The 17705-nt window shown below is 45.7% G+C and overlaps 2 protein-coding genes across 8 annotated transcripts; one reads left to right on the top strand and one right to left on the bottom strand.

Moving 5' to 3' along the window:
* Positions 1-287: 287 nt before the first annotated feature.
* slc20a1b (solute carrier family 20 member 1b) lies at positions 288-11244 on the bottom strand. Of its 5 annotated transcripts, none has more exons than XM_049020625.1 (12): positions 11223-11244; positions 6408-6511; positions 4156-4545; positions 3921-4061; positions 3318-3403; positions 2820-2910; positions 2496-2618; positions 2179-2406; positions 1206-1749; positions 939-1124; positions 753-837; positions 288-667 (listed from the first exon to the last, which is right to left on the bottom strand). In XM_049020625.1, the coding sequence occupies exons 3-12, from the start codon at positions 4502-4504 to the stop codon at positions 512-514; spliced, it is 1989 nt and encodes a 662-aa protein (XP_048876582.1). In that variant the 5' UTR covers positions 4505-4545; positions 6408-6511; positions 11223-11244; the 3' UTR covers positions 288-511. The 5 variants fall into 5 exon arrangements, with proteins under 5 accessions (XP_048876582.1, XP_048876581.1, XP_048876579.1 ...); XM_049020624.1 differs by lacking the exon at positions 11223-11244 and adding an exon at positions 9584-9705; XM_049020622.1 differs by lacking the exon at positions 11223-11244 and adding an exon at positions 7625-7744.
* Positions 11245-11391: 147 nt separating this feature from the next.
* On the top strand, positions 11392-17491 carry stard7 (StAR-related lipid transfer (START) domain containing 7). Of its 3 annotated transcripts, none has more exons than XM_049020630.1 (9): positions 11392-11543; positions 12150-12641; positions 13111-13274; positions 13552-13601; positions 13786-13896; positions 14186-14268; positions 14357-14456; positions 14570-14654; positions 14875-17491. In XM_049020630.1, exons 2-9 carry the CDS (start codon positions 12220-12222, stop codon positions 15033-15035), a joined length of 1176 nt encoding a protein of 391 aa, XP_048876587.1. In that variant the 5' UTR covers positions 11392-11543; positions 12150-12219; the 3' UTR covers positions 15036-17491. The 3 variants fall into 3 exon arrangements, with proteins under 3 accessions (XP_048876587.1, XP_048876586.1, XP_048876588.1); XM_049020629.1 differs by having other exon boundaries at positions 11531-11667; XM_049020631.1 differs by lacking the exon at positions 11392-11543 and having other exon boundaries at positions 11554-12641; positions 14875-14933; positions 16997-17491.
* The last annotated feature ends 214 nt before the right edge of the window (positions 17492-17705 follow it).

Consider the following 17705-nt stretch of genomic DNA (forward strand, 5'->3'; position numbering starts at 1 on the left):
TCAGATTTGTATTTTCACAGTATGAACACATTTTAATAAATCAAGTCATAAATGGTGGCTCTAAAATGAACCAAACCCCATGATCTTACAGCTTGATCTACCAGACTATATGGTGGGTAAAAGTAAAATGACGGTCAAAAGGTCTCGCTAGTGACAGGACGCCATAATGGGGTACAGCGGACAACCCGCGGTCTAATGCTACAGTTCACACAAAACAGGTACATCAGAACGCCATTTACAGAGGTACAAAACTCACCAGCACCTGAAAATACCACACGCCGTAGCCGTTAGCAGGTTCAAAGAGTAAGATATTTAATAATACTGCATTAAAACATGTAAAAAATTATATAAATGATAAAAAAAAAAACATTGTTTTTACTATTTACATGAGACACCAATGACCCAGCAGGACTGGGCCAGAAATTGCCCGAGCCACACGGATGTTGCACCACAGCCAGGAATGCAGGATGTCGAAGGCGGCCGGGCCGGGCTGTGCTTCCACCCTGCCTGCTCACAGGATAACGTAGCAGAAGAGGGCCATGATGGCGGCGCTGATGAGGCCCGAGATGGGGACAGTCACAAACCAGGCCATGAAGATGTTGCGGAAGAGGCGCCAGTCCACGGCCTTGCGGGATCGCAGCCAGCCAACGGCCACCACAGAGCCCACCTGGGGGAGGGGGGGGGGGACGGGCGGTTAGCGACACGACGCTAATAAAGGCCGCGAGCCGGACCAGGTGGCCAGAGCCTGTTACCTTGCAGTGGGTGGTGCTGATGGGCAGGCCGACGTTGGAAGCGACCACTACGGTGAGGGCGGAGGCCAACTCGATGCTGAACCCGCTGCGGGAGAGAGGACAAAATCAGCGGGTTACAATACTGGGGGAGGATGGGTGACTGACTCCGCCCACATTCCTCCAAGGCGCATTTGGGGATTTGGTTACCTGGAGGGGGTGATAGGGGTGAGGTCTTTGCCCATGGTCTGGACGACCCTGCGGCCCCACACCCAGAGACCTATGCAGATGCCAACCCCCCCGTACAGCAGTAGCCAGATGGGAGTGGGGGAGGTGGATTCCACCGAGTTGTCCTGGTACACTAGCCACAGCGCCACCAGTGGGCCGATGGCATTACTGCAAGAGAGAGTCACACAGGTTCGTACCCGAAAACGCTGGGTGCGGTCGTCACCCCCCCCCTGCACTGACGAGCCCCACCTGACATCATTGCCACCATGCGCGAAGGAGCCAAAGCAGGCGGTGAGGATCTGCAGGAACTGGAAGAGCAGCGACACCGCTGGCTTGTCGCCGTCCGTACCGCCGCGCTCCAGGGAGCCCTGGCTGCCGCCACTGGCCCCATCGTCGGGGCTGCCGTCCCCCACCTGCACGGCCTCCTCGCTCACGCCGGCGCTCACGGAGGCGATCTCGGGGGGGGCGCTCTCGGCCACCGCGTTGCAGTAGCTGGTGTAGCTGTCCATCCGCACGCGCTTCCTCTCCTGGCTGGCCGCGCCGTCGGCCTCTCCGGGCCGGAAGTCGGCATGCAGGCCCCAGATGGCCATGGTGTACACCGTGTAGCTGTTATTGCGCCGCATGGGCCGCTCCCCCGGCTCCCCCATGCAGTCGCGCACCTTCGCCAGGTGCAGCTTGTGCAGCAGATCCTTGTAGAGGCCCGAGTCCTTGTGCACCGTATGGTACTGGCTGTAGCCGACGCTGGGAATGCGAGCCGGGCTGTTGCTGAACTGAATGCGGGCCTGGTTCTGGCCTGCGGAGGGGAATGACATCATTAATATCCAGCTAATCAGAATGTGATGGCGCCAAAGTGCTGCTGGTCACTTCAGAAGCCAAGCAGCCAGCCTCAGGAACTGTTGTGTGTGACTAATAACATCTAAACCGATTACCTAACTGAAACAAAAACTACAGAACTATCAAGTTCCTATAAGGTCCATCTGATGCACTAAACCACCACTTTCATTCAGACACACAAAACAACGTGGTGCCTGGAGCCAAGAACAAAACTGCAGCCAAAATGAGCCCAGAAAAGACAAGCAGCCCCTTTCCATCAGCCCACAGGGACTCATTAGTCTAGGTGCTGGGGGCCCTTTGCGGCAAGTGCACCTACGGTCATGGCTGGTGGAGGCAAACCGTGTGACAGACATCGCAGGGCCAAGGAATGAGATCTCATCAGGCTCACCGTCAGTGGGCACAGCGGTGCCCCCTTCTCGCTCCTCGCCATCCTCTTCGCCGACATCAAAGGTCACCCTGAAGTCCTTAGACAGGGCTGCCGTGGGGACAGTCGGGGCGACGGTCGGGGGGGCAGACACGAGTGCCCGGATTTGCTCTGGAGCCGTCTTCAGGGGTGGTCCCTCAGAGACCTTCACCTCCATCAACGGGCTCTCAGAGGGGCTGGACTGGACTTCACCTATGGGTGTGTGGAGGAGGCAGAGGATGAGTAACTCTGGCTGTTTATCCGGGGAAGGAATTACTGGGGGTGGCGGGATGGTGCCTCACGTTCAATCTTCTTCTTGAGACGTGGACAGACGACGAACCAGACGACTAGGGCTGTGAGGACAGCGCATCCCAGCGAGACCAGCAACGCGGCCCACCAGATTAGCTTACTGGAGGCTACGTCTTCTGCGGGGGCAAAAAAAAAAAAAAAACATGACTAATGACAGAAAAACTTGAGGAAAAATAAAAAAATATATATATAAAATATTCACAGGCATCAGGCTCACCTATACACACTGTGCATCTCACACCTACCAGTCAGAACTTCGCGACTAACTGCAGACACATAATGCACCCAAACCCAAACCCCAGGCAGGTGATACGTACTTGCGGAGAACAAGATGGAGAAGAGGTTGATTCCAATGGTCACAGCGTAGAAGATGGGCAAGGCCCTCAGACCACTGGGAACAGGGTCTTCCTGTGGGACACACATAGAAATCAAATAAGCTTAACCGTTACATTCCCACTGCAGCCTGGGGTGATCCAGCAGGGGCTCAGTCCCCTCCCTGCCTACCCCCAGCCAAACCCCCCAACCCCCCTCGCTCCCCCCCCCCAGCTCTCCACCCACACAGGCCTCGCCGGTATCATGCATGTGAAGGCAGAACTTACAAAGATAAAGTGGTGAGGGAGAAACACCCATGTGCTAAAATAGCATTTTTCAAACAGGTCCTTGGGGAATTTGGTAGAAAGCAAAAAAGTGCTCAGTCTGGGTGTCCCCAGGGACCGGGGTGAGAAACACTGAGCTGACACCCTCCAAGAAAAACTGAGCGTTTAAAACACATACAGGTACATAAATTCATTCTGTAACGCCATCACCGTTCTTACCTTGCGCAGGATGAGCTTACGGATGAGGACGAAGACCAGAGCAGACATGAGGCCAGACAAAACTGGAGAGAGGAACCAGGAACCCACTGCAGGGGGAAAGGAGACCTCAGTTTTGGCTGAACACAGCCCAACGGCAGAACCACTCTGACCCATTCCAATTACCGTATTTCAAATGCAAAATACTAGTCGTATGCATATCTATGAAAAACTACATTTCCTATATCGTATCAATTGCATAAACACTGAAACTCAAAACCAAGAAAATTCCTACTGAGTGAAAGCACTTGGATTTCATGACTTAAGCCCTTAATGTTTTAATGTTAGGACACTTGAGTCAAACCTTGTTTTGTTTTTTTCTAAAATTAATCAGTTTCGGTCCAGGGAAGCCGCACAAATTCTTTCTAATCTGCTCAGATTACCTGCAACGGATGAGAATCTCACACACAACGTACTTTGCCTTACGGATAAGCTGTGCCAGCCATAATTGGATAACCGATAAACAACAATGGAATGAATGAAGAACAGACCCACAGATCTAACGCGCGTCACGGATTATAAGTGCCACAACGACTGGATTGAGGCTTCTTTCGGCTGCTCACTCACCGATCTTGATCAGCTGGTTCCAACGGACTCCGTCCTTGCCCTTTGCCACCAGGGAAAATCCAATGGTGGCTCCCACAATGCAGTGCGTTCCAGAAATGGGCAGTTTCAAAAATGAAGCCAGCAGCTGCCACACAGCAGAACCTGAGGCGGAAGCAGAGACGCTCTGATTAGCCGTCACTTTTCACACCTGACCCTCCATGGCGCCAACTCATCCATCTCTCGGCACGAGGCTCACCGAACATGGCGCTGACGGAGCCCGCCATCAAAAACTTCTCCGATCCGTTGTAGACGTTCACATCGATGATGCCTTTCCGTATGGTCTCGCTTACACTGGCACCAAGAAGCACGGAGCCCAGCGTCTCGAAAATGGTGGCCAGGATGCAGGCCTGCCTGAGAGTGACCACGCCGGAGCCCACAGCCGTGCCGAAGGAGTTGGCAACGTCATTGGCACCAACAGAGAAGGCCAGGATGAAGGCAATGACGAAGCCCAGGATGAGAAGCCAGAGGTAGTTCGAGAGTGGGGCAGTGCCCGACGCCATCACAGTGGTAGCCACGGTAACCAAAACCGGAGTGACGGACGCCATTGCTCACAGCTTAGTGCTTAACTTGCTAGACTGTTACAATCCTGCGGTGAGATGGTTCAAGCAATAAATATCTGTACAAAAATAGTATTTACGAAACAATGTAGGAAAAAATGAGGTATTACAGTGTGGATTTCAATACAGTGTAAACAAAAATATTTAAACCTTCTCTTTTGTTACAAGAGGAGGTCAAATGTAAACAGATATGCTTGGCACCGTTTTTAACGTGCTGTGAGGATGGGGGAGTGATGGAGAGTCCGGGGGGGGGGGGGGGGGGGGCTATTGCTATCCTCTGGGAATGCCCAAAATATCACAGTTTGTTTGACTTTGGGGGGTTAAGCAGTTGGGACAGACTTCCATTGTGAAAGGGAGCCAGTCAGCAGATGGAAGAGCATCCTGAAAAGGAGGCAAACATGTATGTTTTATGAGAAAAAAATAACACATACATTAAATTCCATCCCAAAAGACAACATGGGATTTCTATTAAAATTTAGTACAAGTGAGTGGATTAAAAACCTCCTCTTTGTGATATAATGTGCACACCAGATCATGACAAATTTGCAATTCTAAATATAGTTATAAAAATTAAGTGTTTTAAAATCATCTTTATTGAATTATCTGCCATAGCAAAAACAGGTAAACATTCAATCGATCACTATGGCTTAAGTACGAAAAATACCATGCCACCTCTGCAGGGATAAACTATTTAATCTGAATATTTATACACAGCTAAGCAGTCTTAATGTGCTTTCAAAAGCTACAAAACAGATGAACAGACCATTGACAATAAAACGCACAGTTCACCTTTAACAACCATATTTTTTGCCATCCAAATAAGAATTAAAAATCCAGGATGATGCATATGATTCAACAATCACTAAAGTAGTAGAGAGTTTACCTCCCACGATCCGCCAAACCCGAGCTTCTTGTAAAGACTGCTGGCGGTATGTCTAGACCCCGTTTCATTAATAACACAGAAACATTTACTATTAGACGCACTGGGTCAAGTTCATACATTCTCAGTTTTGATGAGATTTCTTTGCGCCGCCGCGCAACTGGGCGGAGATCCGAGCCAGAAACCGGATTTGCTCATTCTAGGCTTATATTGCCCCCCCCCCCCAAAACAAACAAACAAACCGAACCCGCTCCACGACGTTTATACCGCTAAAGTTACCGAGCGTAAGTTTGACATGTCGGATAAGGGCGGTGGAGATGGGGGATGGTGGCAAACTCACAGAGGAACCGCTTACGGGAACTCCCGTCAAAAACTGAATGGGCTCACGGAAGGAAGGAGGCCATGTTTGTTCACAAAGACAGTCTGAAATTATAATTAATACCATCGCCGACGCACAAATCTCCTCGCTGACCTGTATCTGGCCGCCCATCTAGCTAATCGCTCATTTATATACTTATCTGGTTTGGGGAGTGTGCATAACAATACAAGTTTCTGGGTCTCATTAATACATGCTATCTGTCTCCGGAATCTTTCCGTTTTAGAAACGGCGCAGACAAGCGTAACTGGAGGCTTTGAATGCGGATGCCGGTTTAACAATCCCCCGATCACAGACCAGAAAGGCTTCCCCCCCGGTCGGCGCCTCAGGAACAAGGACCCACATGGCCGCCTGCTAACACGTGCTGGGTGTCACCGCTTCCCATTCAATCTGTGCACCGGAGCTGCCACGCAGGGCATACAACCGGGCATATTAATTTCTAACACTCTGAATCAACGAACCAAATTCAGCTACGTTTACAAAATAAACAAGCCGTGGCGGCTCATGAAACATCTCTCGTTGCTCCCGGCCAGATAGCGAATAGATAACTGTCGGATAAATGATGGGTAACAGCATCTCTTAACGAGACTGTCGATTTAAGAGCAATACTCATCGATAAAAGCAATGGCACTCACCAGAAGAGGTAAATGAAACCAATGTGGATGAAACCCACCGCTTCTCTCTGTCGATCTGTCCTCACTTCAGCGGGACAGTCTCGATCAGTAACTTCCTCTTATTTCTGTAAGACAAAAAAAGTCACGTGTAATCTCAACATTGGTACTATCGCTTAACACTTCCTTTCACCAATAAAGGCGCTCCCCACACGACGAAGAGACAGTCTTTATACCGGGGGGGGGGCAGACGCGGCCAGACTCCTTAAATAACCCTAGACCGGGTAGAAGGAAGCCCTCCGGGCCGGCAGGAGACAGGGGCGTACGGCTGGCGGAAGACAGCTGCTTAAAGCAAGGTATTTAAATGGGGGCGGGGGTGTGTGCGACAGAGAGAGAGACTCCATCTAGGGCTCCAACGATTAGTCGACGTAATCGACGACGTCGACTACAAAAAAAATAATAATAATCGACGCGGTTTTGCACTGACGCGCCCCCATTCGCCATTTTGAGTGTATCGCAGATGTAAACACATTTAGTCAACAAACTTATTTCATATTCAGTGGTTTTTTTCTCTACAAAAAATGTGGTTTTATGTAATCAGTAATAAGCAATTTTCATTACCAAAACACACCAGTGATTTAGGTGTTTAAGAAAGGAAAAGAGTCAAGAACACCGCAAAAATGTCATTGGACATCATGTTTCATTTTAAATATGATCAATAAAGTTAAGCGGCAAGCAGAATACAGGCTCGGTATACAATGAGTTTATACAAATGCTTCCAGACATCATGTGAAACGTTAGAAACCGTACTTGCAAATGTTTAATATATAGTTATAGTGCTTAAACTATAGTTGGGCATTGGTTTATCAGGGCACAGCACACAGAGACAGCCTTATCCAGCATTGCGCCTTATAATCCATGCACGTGAATATACACATACATGCACTCATAAACATGTCATTACAGTTTTGCTGTTTGCTTTTGTCTTTAAAAAGCATTCACTCTGCAACGCTAGTTTAACGGGAACAGATTAACCCATTTTTGCTAACCTCCGTAGTGAGGTTAGCTTGCTAGCGTAGGTTAACCAATGTGAAAATACGAACTTTAGAAGACAAAAAAATGCATATTCAGTAATACTACTTAAAAACATCTTACTTGCTTTTATGAAAAAAATATATATATTGCTATATATCTAACGGGTGTAGCAGGACGAAAATGGAAAAGGGTCCCCCATCATGTACCTCTTACTAATGGAGACGCGTGTAGCTCTGAGACTTTGCAGCGACTGTCAGTTCAACTACTTCTCTCCAACTCGGATGAAAACGTCGGGAAATACGTCACTTCCTGTCGGAAACACGCCTCTTTTATGACGTAGATATAGAACGTTGCCGCGGTGGCGTAATTTCAACATGGCGGCTTACACACTCAGCAGTAATTCTATTTTATAAATCTTTAAAAATGTTTGTTAAATGTACTAATAATAAATGTAATTGCACGTGTTCGATTTAGAGAATACCATATCATGACCGTAAACAATATCCTAGCATGCAATATCAGATTTTTACCAGACTTGTTAGTGTTTCTGGTTTGTTTGCCTATCGAAAGAAGAATATGGCTATGGATGTACTAAAATATTTTATAAAGCTTTTAATGTGGTTTGACTAGTTCATATTTCTTGTTTGTTTGTCTCTCGGAAAAAAATAATCTTACTCCAAAACTGCTAAAATATAAAGCAACACACAGCAGCGTGTTCATGGAGGCAGCCATGTTTGTTCCGAGAGGTGGTAACTCGAACTGGAGATTGTCGGACGTGATGTCACTCAACTCGGAATTTCCGAGTCCTGAGAGAAAAACGGAACTCACAAGTACATCCCAGTTCTGTTCAGTCTCAGGAGATACAGCTGGTGTGCTCTCCAGTGGCATCACAGATATAAAGATCACGGTACGAAACTGACCGACGCTTAATCACCGGTCATATGTACGCAAAGGCATGGAAAAGTGGAATTATAACAAGCTAATCCCCGTTACATTCTGTATTCGAAGTGCAATGCATGTCAATTTACGCACAAGACCCTGATATCAGATGACGTCAGCATGTCATCCACAAATGGAGAGTCCCTACTTTGTCGTTTGACAATAGACCTTCAGGACATGAATTCAATATTTGCAATACTCAAATAACCCTGTGGCTACAAATAAACTTAGACCGAATGCTACGACTAAATACGATCGAGTGTTTTAAAACCGTAGTTTTAAAAAATTAAACAATTGTGACTTTCAGAACTGAAAATGCAAAATGTAATTATTATTCCGGGATAAGAGAACTCCCGGGAACAAAGGGGGGTGAAGCGTGCTCCCTCTGGAATAACGCCACGTTGCTTCCCTCTGTTGTTTGACAGAGTATTGCAGTGGTGTAAAGTGTATGTGGCTACTACAACAGGCGGACAAACAATAAAATATTACACCTTTGAAAACATAATCTCTCAAACACAAGCTATCTGCTGCTACACCAATGTGTTCACGTTTATGACTTACTCGACACACCCACTGAGAACTGTGGGGATCTGAAGGCAAAGCGATTCCACACGTAAAGTAAATGCCTGCATTACTATATATATAACAGAGTTGCGTCCGAAAAATAAACGCGTATATAGACTGAATTTATCTGTGTAGTGTTGGACAGAATGCTTTAATTTTTAAGTAATATAATGACCAGCTGGCTTCAGGAAATACAGTAGCGGTTACTCCGATTGCTAATTTAATATACAAATACAATTATGTGAATATTAAATATTTCGTTGAGTGCAGATTAAGGATTTTATCGTAAGCGCTTCCAGTCATAAGTATAATCACTTCTAATGCTACAGTATCTGCAACACGACATTTTTGACAATTCCAGCCGCAGATAATATATATAGGAAGTTAAATTTTAAATTTCTAGAAATCATATGCCCAAATGTAACATGCACGGCTACTTCTACTCTACCGGGACATGTAAATGTCAAAATTATCTATAAATTGGCACACTATTGGCATCCCTTATAGTTAACGATGCCGGGGAAACTGCGTTTCAAAAACTGCGCCAATATTTCCCTCCCTTACAAGGAGGGAAATACAACATACAGTTATATTTGTATCAACTGTATATCACAAAATCGAAACAAAAACGACTAATAACAACAAGACACATTTAAACATACCTCGAATTAATTTTTGCATTAGAAACGTTGGTTTGATAAAACTCGGAGCTCAGGAATGAGCCGCCGCGCCGATCCTGCAGGTGAACACTCCGGAGCGAAAGACCCGCCGAAATGACGCGCACCCGGCTGAATGACAGGCGGCTGCTTAGAAAACCAGCGCCCTGTGCCACATTTCCGCTCACAACTACAGGCAACAATCTTGTGCGAATTAACAACGCGAAATACAAAGAGGTCTGGTTTATTGCAAACGGTGATCGACTACAATTTAATAAAGTTTGAAAAAAGAAACAAAATTCAGACACGTATGTTGTCCCATAAGACATCTTAAAGCATCCGCGATGAAAAGTTTTAGATCATGGTCCTGCAATAACTAACCTGTATTAAGGTAGGTAAGGAGGGCATGCAGATCACAGCATGTCGCTGCACCCATTACAAGACAAACCACCTCTGGGATGAGAACCTGAACTCTAAAAACCCTAATGAATAAAAACAATGTTATTAACCAAAAACTCAATGTTTTCATGATCTAATACATAACATTGAAAGGAGATTCCAAAGAACTCTCTCCCATCCAGTTATATACAATAATAAATCAAATGGTCAGTCATCTGTATATGTTAATCGCACAGCTGGAAATTATTTACCTCCAAATTAAAACAAAATCTTAGAAACTCCTATGATGGGTATATGTCATTAAAAAAATTTAATTGCAATTTTAAACAAAAATATACTACTTGCATTTACTTGCCTGTATTTTCAATACTTTGTTCTTATGGATTTCATTTCCAATTGTCCATAATGTCTTAAATCTTTATTTCTTTTTGCTGGGCCAGGATATAAGGAGCAAATACATTTTTTTTCTTTAAAAATATAATTACGTTTTCTTTGTCCAAAAATCCCCATTGCCAATAATTAACGTATGCAATTTTGGTGCATGATAGTTATTCCAAAAGCAAGTGCAAAAATGCTGTAGGTATTACTATACGGGATGTTAGAAAATTCAGCTAAAGAACAATTCAGATTCACATTTCTGATTAAAATCCTCAAGTCTCAGCCTCATGCCTTCTTCCTCCATTTCGATCAGAGGTCTCAAACTCTGGTCCTGGAGGGCCAGAGCCCTGCAGTTTTTGGCTTACCCTCATTAAACACACCTGATTCAAATCCTTGTGCTAATTACAACACAGCTCCTGAGCTGAATCATTTATGGTGGAAGTGGGAAAGAACCAAGCTACACATGGCTCCGGCCCTCCAGGACTGGAGTTTGAGATCCCTGCATTAGATGAATCACTGAACATAATACCACTTTCCTGCCATCTCTTAACAAACTTGAACTTGGGCTACAAACTGTGTAATCTCCAATATAACAATATCTGCTGGTGGAAGCTGAGTTTGACAAGTAGCCTAGACAGTTCAAAATTGCGATTCAGCAGGAGGTCAGTAATGCCCTACAGATCAATAACTACACTCTTCGCAACTACGGCTGTTTCAACATGCGTCACTCTCCCGCCTAGTCAGGGTCCAACGCTTGAATTATACGTAGGCACAGCTTTTTTCTGACCAGCACATAGCCTTCGTAAAGATATTTTATTATCTTCTTTTCTAGAAAGCCACGTCAAACTTTGCTTTTAGTGCCATCTACCTGCGAAGAATCTCTGTTTATACATGTAGAACGATGGTGTGTGAAAAAGACAACGACTGCTTCTTTCACAGGCACGCTACTAGGTGTCACGTCACTTTTTCCGGGGGCCGAGCCAGTGCCGTCGCTCTTTTCCGACGTTCGTTTTTTTATGACGTTTTCAAGTTCTAGAATTCTAGCGTGCTAGCGATCATGAGCACGATATGATTAGTTCACTCCGAGAACGACAGTGACGACAACCAATGAGAATTGTACGTCTGTTGACGAAAACCAATGGCAGTAGACCTTTTGTCAACCGTGTTCTAGCGACTGTCAGCGTAACTGGTTAGTGAGCCTGTGTCCAAAGCATGGTGTAGTACGGGATTACAAGCCAAGCTACAATTTAGGATATGATAGGTAGCTTGCCAACTGACAAAGGGTACTGAAGGGTATTGCCCATTAGCCACTGGTGAGGGTGGTACAAATCTTCAATATTGTTTATCTCTTTGAAACACCTTGTTAGCATCGTTTGAATTGTTTGTATTATGTAATCGTATTTACAGTGAACTTGTTGATGCTCTTTGTATTTTGGATAATTACGTCGAAAAGATTCGTTTGGAAACTTAACCAAACGAAAAAGTAGACTTTACGCAGTTTATTTTACTTGAAGAAACAAGCGTCGCACAGAAACGCCACCTTTTTTTCGAATTGCTTACAATCTTCGTGAAGTTCCCGTGGTTCAGTTTGATTGTCAGGTCAGACAACTGTCATTTGACTGCAAAACTGTCACCACTCTGAAGCGCATTTATATAAAGTAACGTGGAAAGGGTTTATCGGCTGACTCGAAAGCGATCTCGGCGATTCCGGGGCATTTCTGCTCGGCCGAAATGTTATTACTCGGGGTGTTCGGATAGTTGGCTAACTGTACAACTGTTTGTTTGTGTATTGCAGATTGCAGTCACTGACTTGTGCACGACTTTTTGGCACCGTTGTCAGGAGCGGGTTTGTTTCGTAAACAAAAATGTTTCCGTTTTTCCGACGACGCCCGATTTTCGGGATTACTGCGCGGATCCAGACCTTCAGCGGATTCTGTAGTGAGAAGCTATGGAAAAGCAGAAATGGGGCCGGGGAGTGGCTCGGAAGTAGACTTTCGTGTCTTTATAAGGCAGGTGCTAAGGGAAGCGGGCACGACAACAGGCGGAAAACCATGTTTTCCTTACTCGCCAACCAGTGTAGTTTTGTCACTGGCCAGAGGCTCCGACGAGCTTATCAGATCGGCGAACTGTACTCGAATCTATATGCCGAGCACACTCGCTGGAGCCTCGTGGGCTCTTTCTGGTACCGCTTCCAGAACAAGCACTGCAAGGTGGGCAAGCTGGTGGCGGCGCTGGCCGGAATCTTCTTGTGGGAAGATGAGAAGATTCGAGACGAAGAAATCCGAAGGTATGCAGCGAAATTGCAAATAAATCGCCATTAGAGCAGGTTATCAAAGATGTCATTGTGTGGTTAGTGAAGCTACTATCTCTGGTAAATATTGGCTAATGGTATCTGTGCTTTATCGGCGTGCTCAATGACATTGTGCGGCTGATTTAAAAAGGTTGCTCCGTGCAGGTGCCCAGTAAGGGCCGAGTCAGCAGCCGCATCACCTTTTTATATAATATACATTCCACTTATTCATCTACAGAGCACTATGCAATACTTGATTGGACTTGACGTAAAACGTAAAATGAATTTAAAGCCCCCCGAAGTAGCACATGGTCATAAAACTGGACATTGTGCATTAAATGCAAATAACATGCATTATGCAAATAGTATCGCGGTATTGAATAACACCGTGTGAGCCTGTAACCCTGTGATACATATAATTGCAAATTAGAAACAAGTGAACTTTGTCAATTTTGTGTGTTTGTAGGTCAGCCGAAGAGCTCCAAATGATGGAGCAGATGAAGAACCAGACCCCCGTTCCAGCAAAGACTCGAGGACAGGAAGACTCTGGCTGGGAAATTGTCATGGAGAAGAAGAACTTTTGGGTGTGGCGCAAGCCCATCTTGAACGGCCATCTTTATGAATACAGAGGTCTGTTACTAATGGCTTTTTTTGCCATAACCTGAGACAAGCCTTTGAGTTCAATGTATACGCTTAATTTTTTTTTTGTTCTCTTATAAATTGCGAAACCAATTAGTGTCCAGGGACGGCTCTTGTAGATCAATGTTTTCTGATCGTTCTTTTACATAAATAGCTGTCATTTTGCACGAGTTGCTGGGGTCTGTGGTCAGCTGACCCCCTTGTCCTGATTGGATGGACTGCCTTCCTGTCATTTTCTCACCCTGTTCTGTCTCTGTCTTCTCTGTAGTGTTGGGGACCTACAATGACATCACCCCCAGGCAGTTCTTCAATGTCCAGGTAAAGTCTCCATGCATGCAGCGTTAGCATGGACCGTCTTCCCACTGATACTGTAAATTGTGGAAAAACTGGCATTAAAGGAATGTTTCTGTTTTTTAAGAAATTATTCATCTTAAGGGGAAGGACCTTCTTAACCAGTTTTGGTCGGTTTTTGAGTTTGACTTTTTATGTTTTGGGATCTTAGCTGGACACAGAGTACAGGAAAAAGTGGGATTCCCTGGTGATTAAACTGGAGGTGGTGGACAGAGACGCCAGTACCGGCACAGAAGTTGTGCACTGGGCCACACACTTCCCAGTAAGGTTCATTTACTGTGATGAATAATTACAGTGCTAATTGGTGATTGTTTTATTTGTTGTCATGGCATTTCATATTGTGCTATTTTTGACTCTCATTGATTGCTTCCCATTGATTTATGCTAGGATATTCTGAGACCTTACCATTAAAAATTTAAAATAATAAAATTAGCCTGCCGTCACTTGTTTCCAGTTTAGAATTTGGCAATGTTTCGTTGAATCGGTAGCCTGTAAAGTTGTAGACCTTTTTATACATAGTTATTTAATTTTTTTTTCTATATCACCCACAGTATCCCATGTACTCCAGAGACTATGTTTACGTCCGTCGCTACGACGTGGATGTGGAGAAGAACCTCATGGTGTTGGTTTCCAGGTGCATTTAGTCATCTGTCCTCCTTACCAGTAGGTGGCACTGTCTCAACATGCTCCCTCAACTGAATTCTGTCTTTCTCTCTCTGCAGGGCTGTGGAACACCCCTTGGTTCCAGAAACAAAGGACTTTGTCCGGGTGCAGTCATATCAGTCGCGGATGGTTATTCGTCCACACCGGTCCTTTGATGAAGTGAGTGGTCGGCTCGGGGGTGGGCTGGTTTGTGGCAGCTGACAGACACTTGGCTGCTCATCTGACCTTAACACCAGTTATTTGATAGGCTCTTTTTCTGCTTCTGAACACAGAATGGCTTTGACTACCTGCTAACCTACAGAGATGACCCCCAGACTGCCATCCCGCGCTACTGTGTCAGCTGGATGGTGTCCAGTGGTGAGGAGCACCTTGTGCCGCCGCATGTCTGACACTGACCATGGGAGTGTTGCCATGATTTGCCCGTGTAGCCAGGGCCCTTGGTGATTGTAGCGTAAAATTGCGTCACAGTGTATTTGGCTAGCAGAGTGTCAGTTCCACTTTGAGTGATGCAGTCTTCCGTTGTCGTCCTCTTTCTCCTGGCATTATGTCCCTGACCTCTGCTCTCCTTGCCCTGCAGGAATGCCCGACTTCCTGGAGAAGCTGCATGCTGCTGCTCTGCGGGCCCGCAACCAAGAGGTGGGCATGCAAGACTACATGAGCATGGTCAAACCCGTGCAGGAATACCATAGTGCAGAAACTGGGCGTGCAGGAGGCCCCGGCCGCATGGAATACGCTTGAGGTTGGGTCTGGCCAGCGTGAGGGGGCGGAGCCCTCCCTCGGACACGCCCCCATACAATGCACCACCAGATATCAGGACTGAGTTTCTGTAATGTGGTGGAAGGACCTGGCAGAGCTCCACATTCAGAGCACCATTGGGGCCCACACTGAGACAGTTTCACTCCTGAGAACATTCAATGGCATACATGGTGAAACGGTACACCAGACATGTGAACATTGTGAACTGAGTGGGCTGCTCCTGTTATGGTGCCCATTTAGCTGCCTGCTCAGAAAAATAATGTTAACTGGAAGGGGTGAGGATATGCTCACTCACCGGACATTCGTGGTACCCTGAAGGCGTTGTCTAAGCACTGTACTGTTACCTCCGTAACTAAATGCCAAATATCTGGGAGAGAGAGTAGTGGTGCTATCTGATCGAGGCACCAGGAACCTTCTGATGAGACCTTGCGGTCATGTGGTACTGGCCCCCAGTCAGACAAGGGGACCTAGAGATCCTGCTTGTGAAAACAGTGATGTTTTGCTAGTTGCAAAACGGAGGATTTTCCACCTGCTTTGCCGTTCTTTTAGGTCTTTAGGGATTCGGGATGACCTGGTCACCTTTAACAGCCTTTCAGTGAATAACCTCTAGTGTCTTATTTCAGCCGTGACATCCTCAGCGCCAAGCAATTGTCAGAAGCTCATTTATCATGTGCCGGTGCCAGCATCCTTCGGGTTTCAAGGGTCCTGTGAACCTCTGCATCAAAAGTGTTCATTTTATCGTCTGTCGGTTTTGTAAATCAATCCCAAGCTTTAGGAAACTAAGTGGGAGTGTCAGTCTGTTAATGTGGATATCCGATGGACAGAGAGTTGGTTTCAAACCCCTTAGAGTTTATATAACTGTACAGAGTCAAAGAAGCATTCTGGTAATGTGAGAATTTGGTTCCTTGTTTCAAATACTTTTTTTCCCCCCCCCGAATTGTTCCATTTGTACGTTTCCCATATGCTGCAATGGAATTTGTCGTCACGACAGTACCCTCAGTAACCGTTTAAACTTGTCTCGGCGACGCCTCATTGGCCGCCCTATGTCACGTGACACAGCTACAGTGTCATGTCAGATGGGTTTGGGTGTGAGTGCATGTTTTAGTCACTGCAGTATATATTTCCCCTCAGATATTTTCCCTAATAGTTCTGGTTGTGCACTGGGGCCTTCTCATGCCTTTTGAGTTGATGTCACAGTATTGGAGTCACCTACCAAGGTCATGTTTCCCGCCCCTAGCAACCTTGGTAATAGATATGAAGGCACTTGAGAAAATATTTGTGGCAGTATTCTGTTTTTTTTATATATATATATTATTATTATTTTTTTTACTCTTTGATTTTTCTCTGCGATTCCAAATTGTGATTCCAAATTTTAAATGCGTGCTGGACTGTTCTGGCATGTCATATAGGTCCTTATGATATTTCATATCCAATAAATTGTGTGAACAGTTGTACTGAATGCTAACTAGGCTGCAGTGAACGCCGCGGCATTGTCCTGTATGTTTAGTTTTGCACGCCCTGCAGTGGAGGAAAGGGTACGATGAGGGAGGTTATCCTGCAGAAAGATGGTTGCATATATGACACTGGGAAAAATGTCACTTCCGTTTAAGTGGATGGGCTTATCCCCAGACAGTGGAGGGCTTTGTTACTGCTCTCATTACCTTCCCACGTTCCGTTTGAATTATAGGCCATTCAGATAATGCGAGGGGCTGCTGGTTTATGTTAAATCAACTGGCAAGCAGTATAATAATTATTCCATATATGATGAGTTAACCCACAATGTAGTATTAGAGTATTTAGAGCCCAAGTGGTTGTCCGTGTCTGTGTGCAGACGTGAGCGTACAGCAGTTACCATGCCAATGTTATGATGATCCAGCTTAGTTTACTAAGTTTACTTGATTTAGTTCCTGGCTTTACATATCCTTCATGTATGTCTCCCACAGAGCAGCTAGTAACATCCCCTGTCACCATGGACCACCATAACCAGAGTCCCCTGCTCAGCTACTGAATGCGCTTCTCCATGGGGCAATGAGCAGTTATATGATTCAGGATATGGTGCCCATGATTCCAGGGATGCGCCGTGAATGTAGGGCTATGGCTGTCCCGGCTGGAGCCTGCTTTAATGACAAGCCTGCTGTGCTTCCCCAGTCTTCCTTAACCCGGCAGCCTTTGGAGATAAACCACATGTACACAGAACCCTTTTAATATTTCACATGCTGTATGCTGAGAGTGCAAGCGGATGACAGCCGACTCGGGAGTCTGGAATTCTGCGCGGGCCATCTGATCAGTCTCCTTCAGGGCCAAAAGCCCACTTCCATGCTCACGATGGATGGACAGCTGTCTGAAGGCTCGCGACCGAGTGCGCTGCCTTTTACACGCCTGCTGTGATTTGTGTCTTTTGATTTTTTCCAATAAATAAAATGTTTTTCGCTTCTTTATTGACTTGTTTGCTTTCTGAGGTCCAGCTAATTTACAAACTGAAAATGATTCCTCTCTCCCACCTGCCATCTCACCTGAAATACACATTGAACAAAATGGTAGAGGTGTGCAAAGTGTCTGAGCTCAGCCGTGAGCTCGGACGCCAATAAAGGTTAATGATGGTACACGGAACGGTCTTCTCTATTTCTAGACTTATTTTCTAATTAGAATTTT

This window comes from Brienomyrus brachyistius, chromosome 7, assembly GCF_023856365.1.
Source record: "Brienomyrus brachyistius isolate T26 chromosome 7, BBRACH_0.4, whole genome shotgun sequence".
In the NCBI taxonomy this organism is placed as follows: Eukaryota; Metazoa; Chordata; class Actinopteri; order Osteoglossiformes; family Mormyridae; genus Brienomyrus; species Brienomyrus brachyistius.

Bases quoted from the DNA above. Each gene is read 5' to 3' on its own strand.
- stard7 (XM_049020630.1), top strand. From the start codon at position 12,220: ATGTTTCCGTTTTTCCGACGACGCCCGATTTTCGGGATTACTGCGCGG. The intron at 14,457-14,569 runs GTGAGTGGTCGG...TTCTGAACACAG, and splicing joins CACACCGGTCCTTTGATGAA to AATGGCTTTGACTACCTGCT. The intron at 14,655-14,874 runs GTGAGGAGCACC...CTTGCCCTGCAG, and splicing joins CAGCTGGATGGTGTCCAGTG to GAATGCCCGACTTCCTGGAG.
- slc20a1b (XM_049020625.1), bottom strand. From the start codon at position 4,504: ATGGCGTCCGTCACTCCGGTTTTGGTTACCGTGGCTACCACTGTGATG. The intron at 1,750-2,178 runs GTGAGCCTGATG...TCCCCTCCGCAG, and splicing joins CACCGCTGTGCCCACTGACG to GCCAGAACCAGGCCCGCATT. The intron at 838-938 runs GTAACCAAATCC...TCTCTCCCGCAG, and splicing joins ACCCCTATCACCCCCTCCAG to CGGGTTCAGCATCGAGTTGG.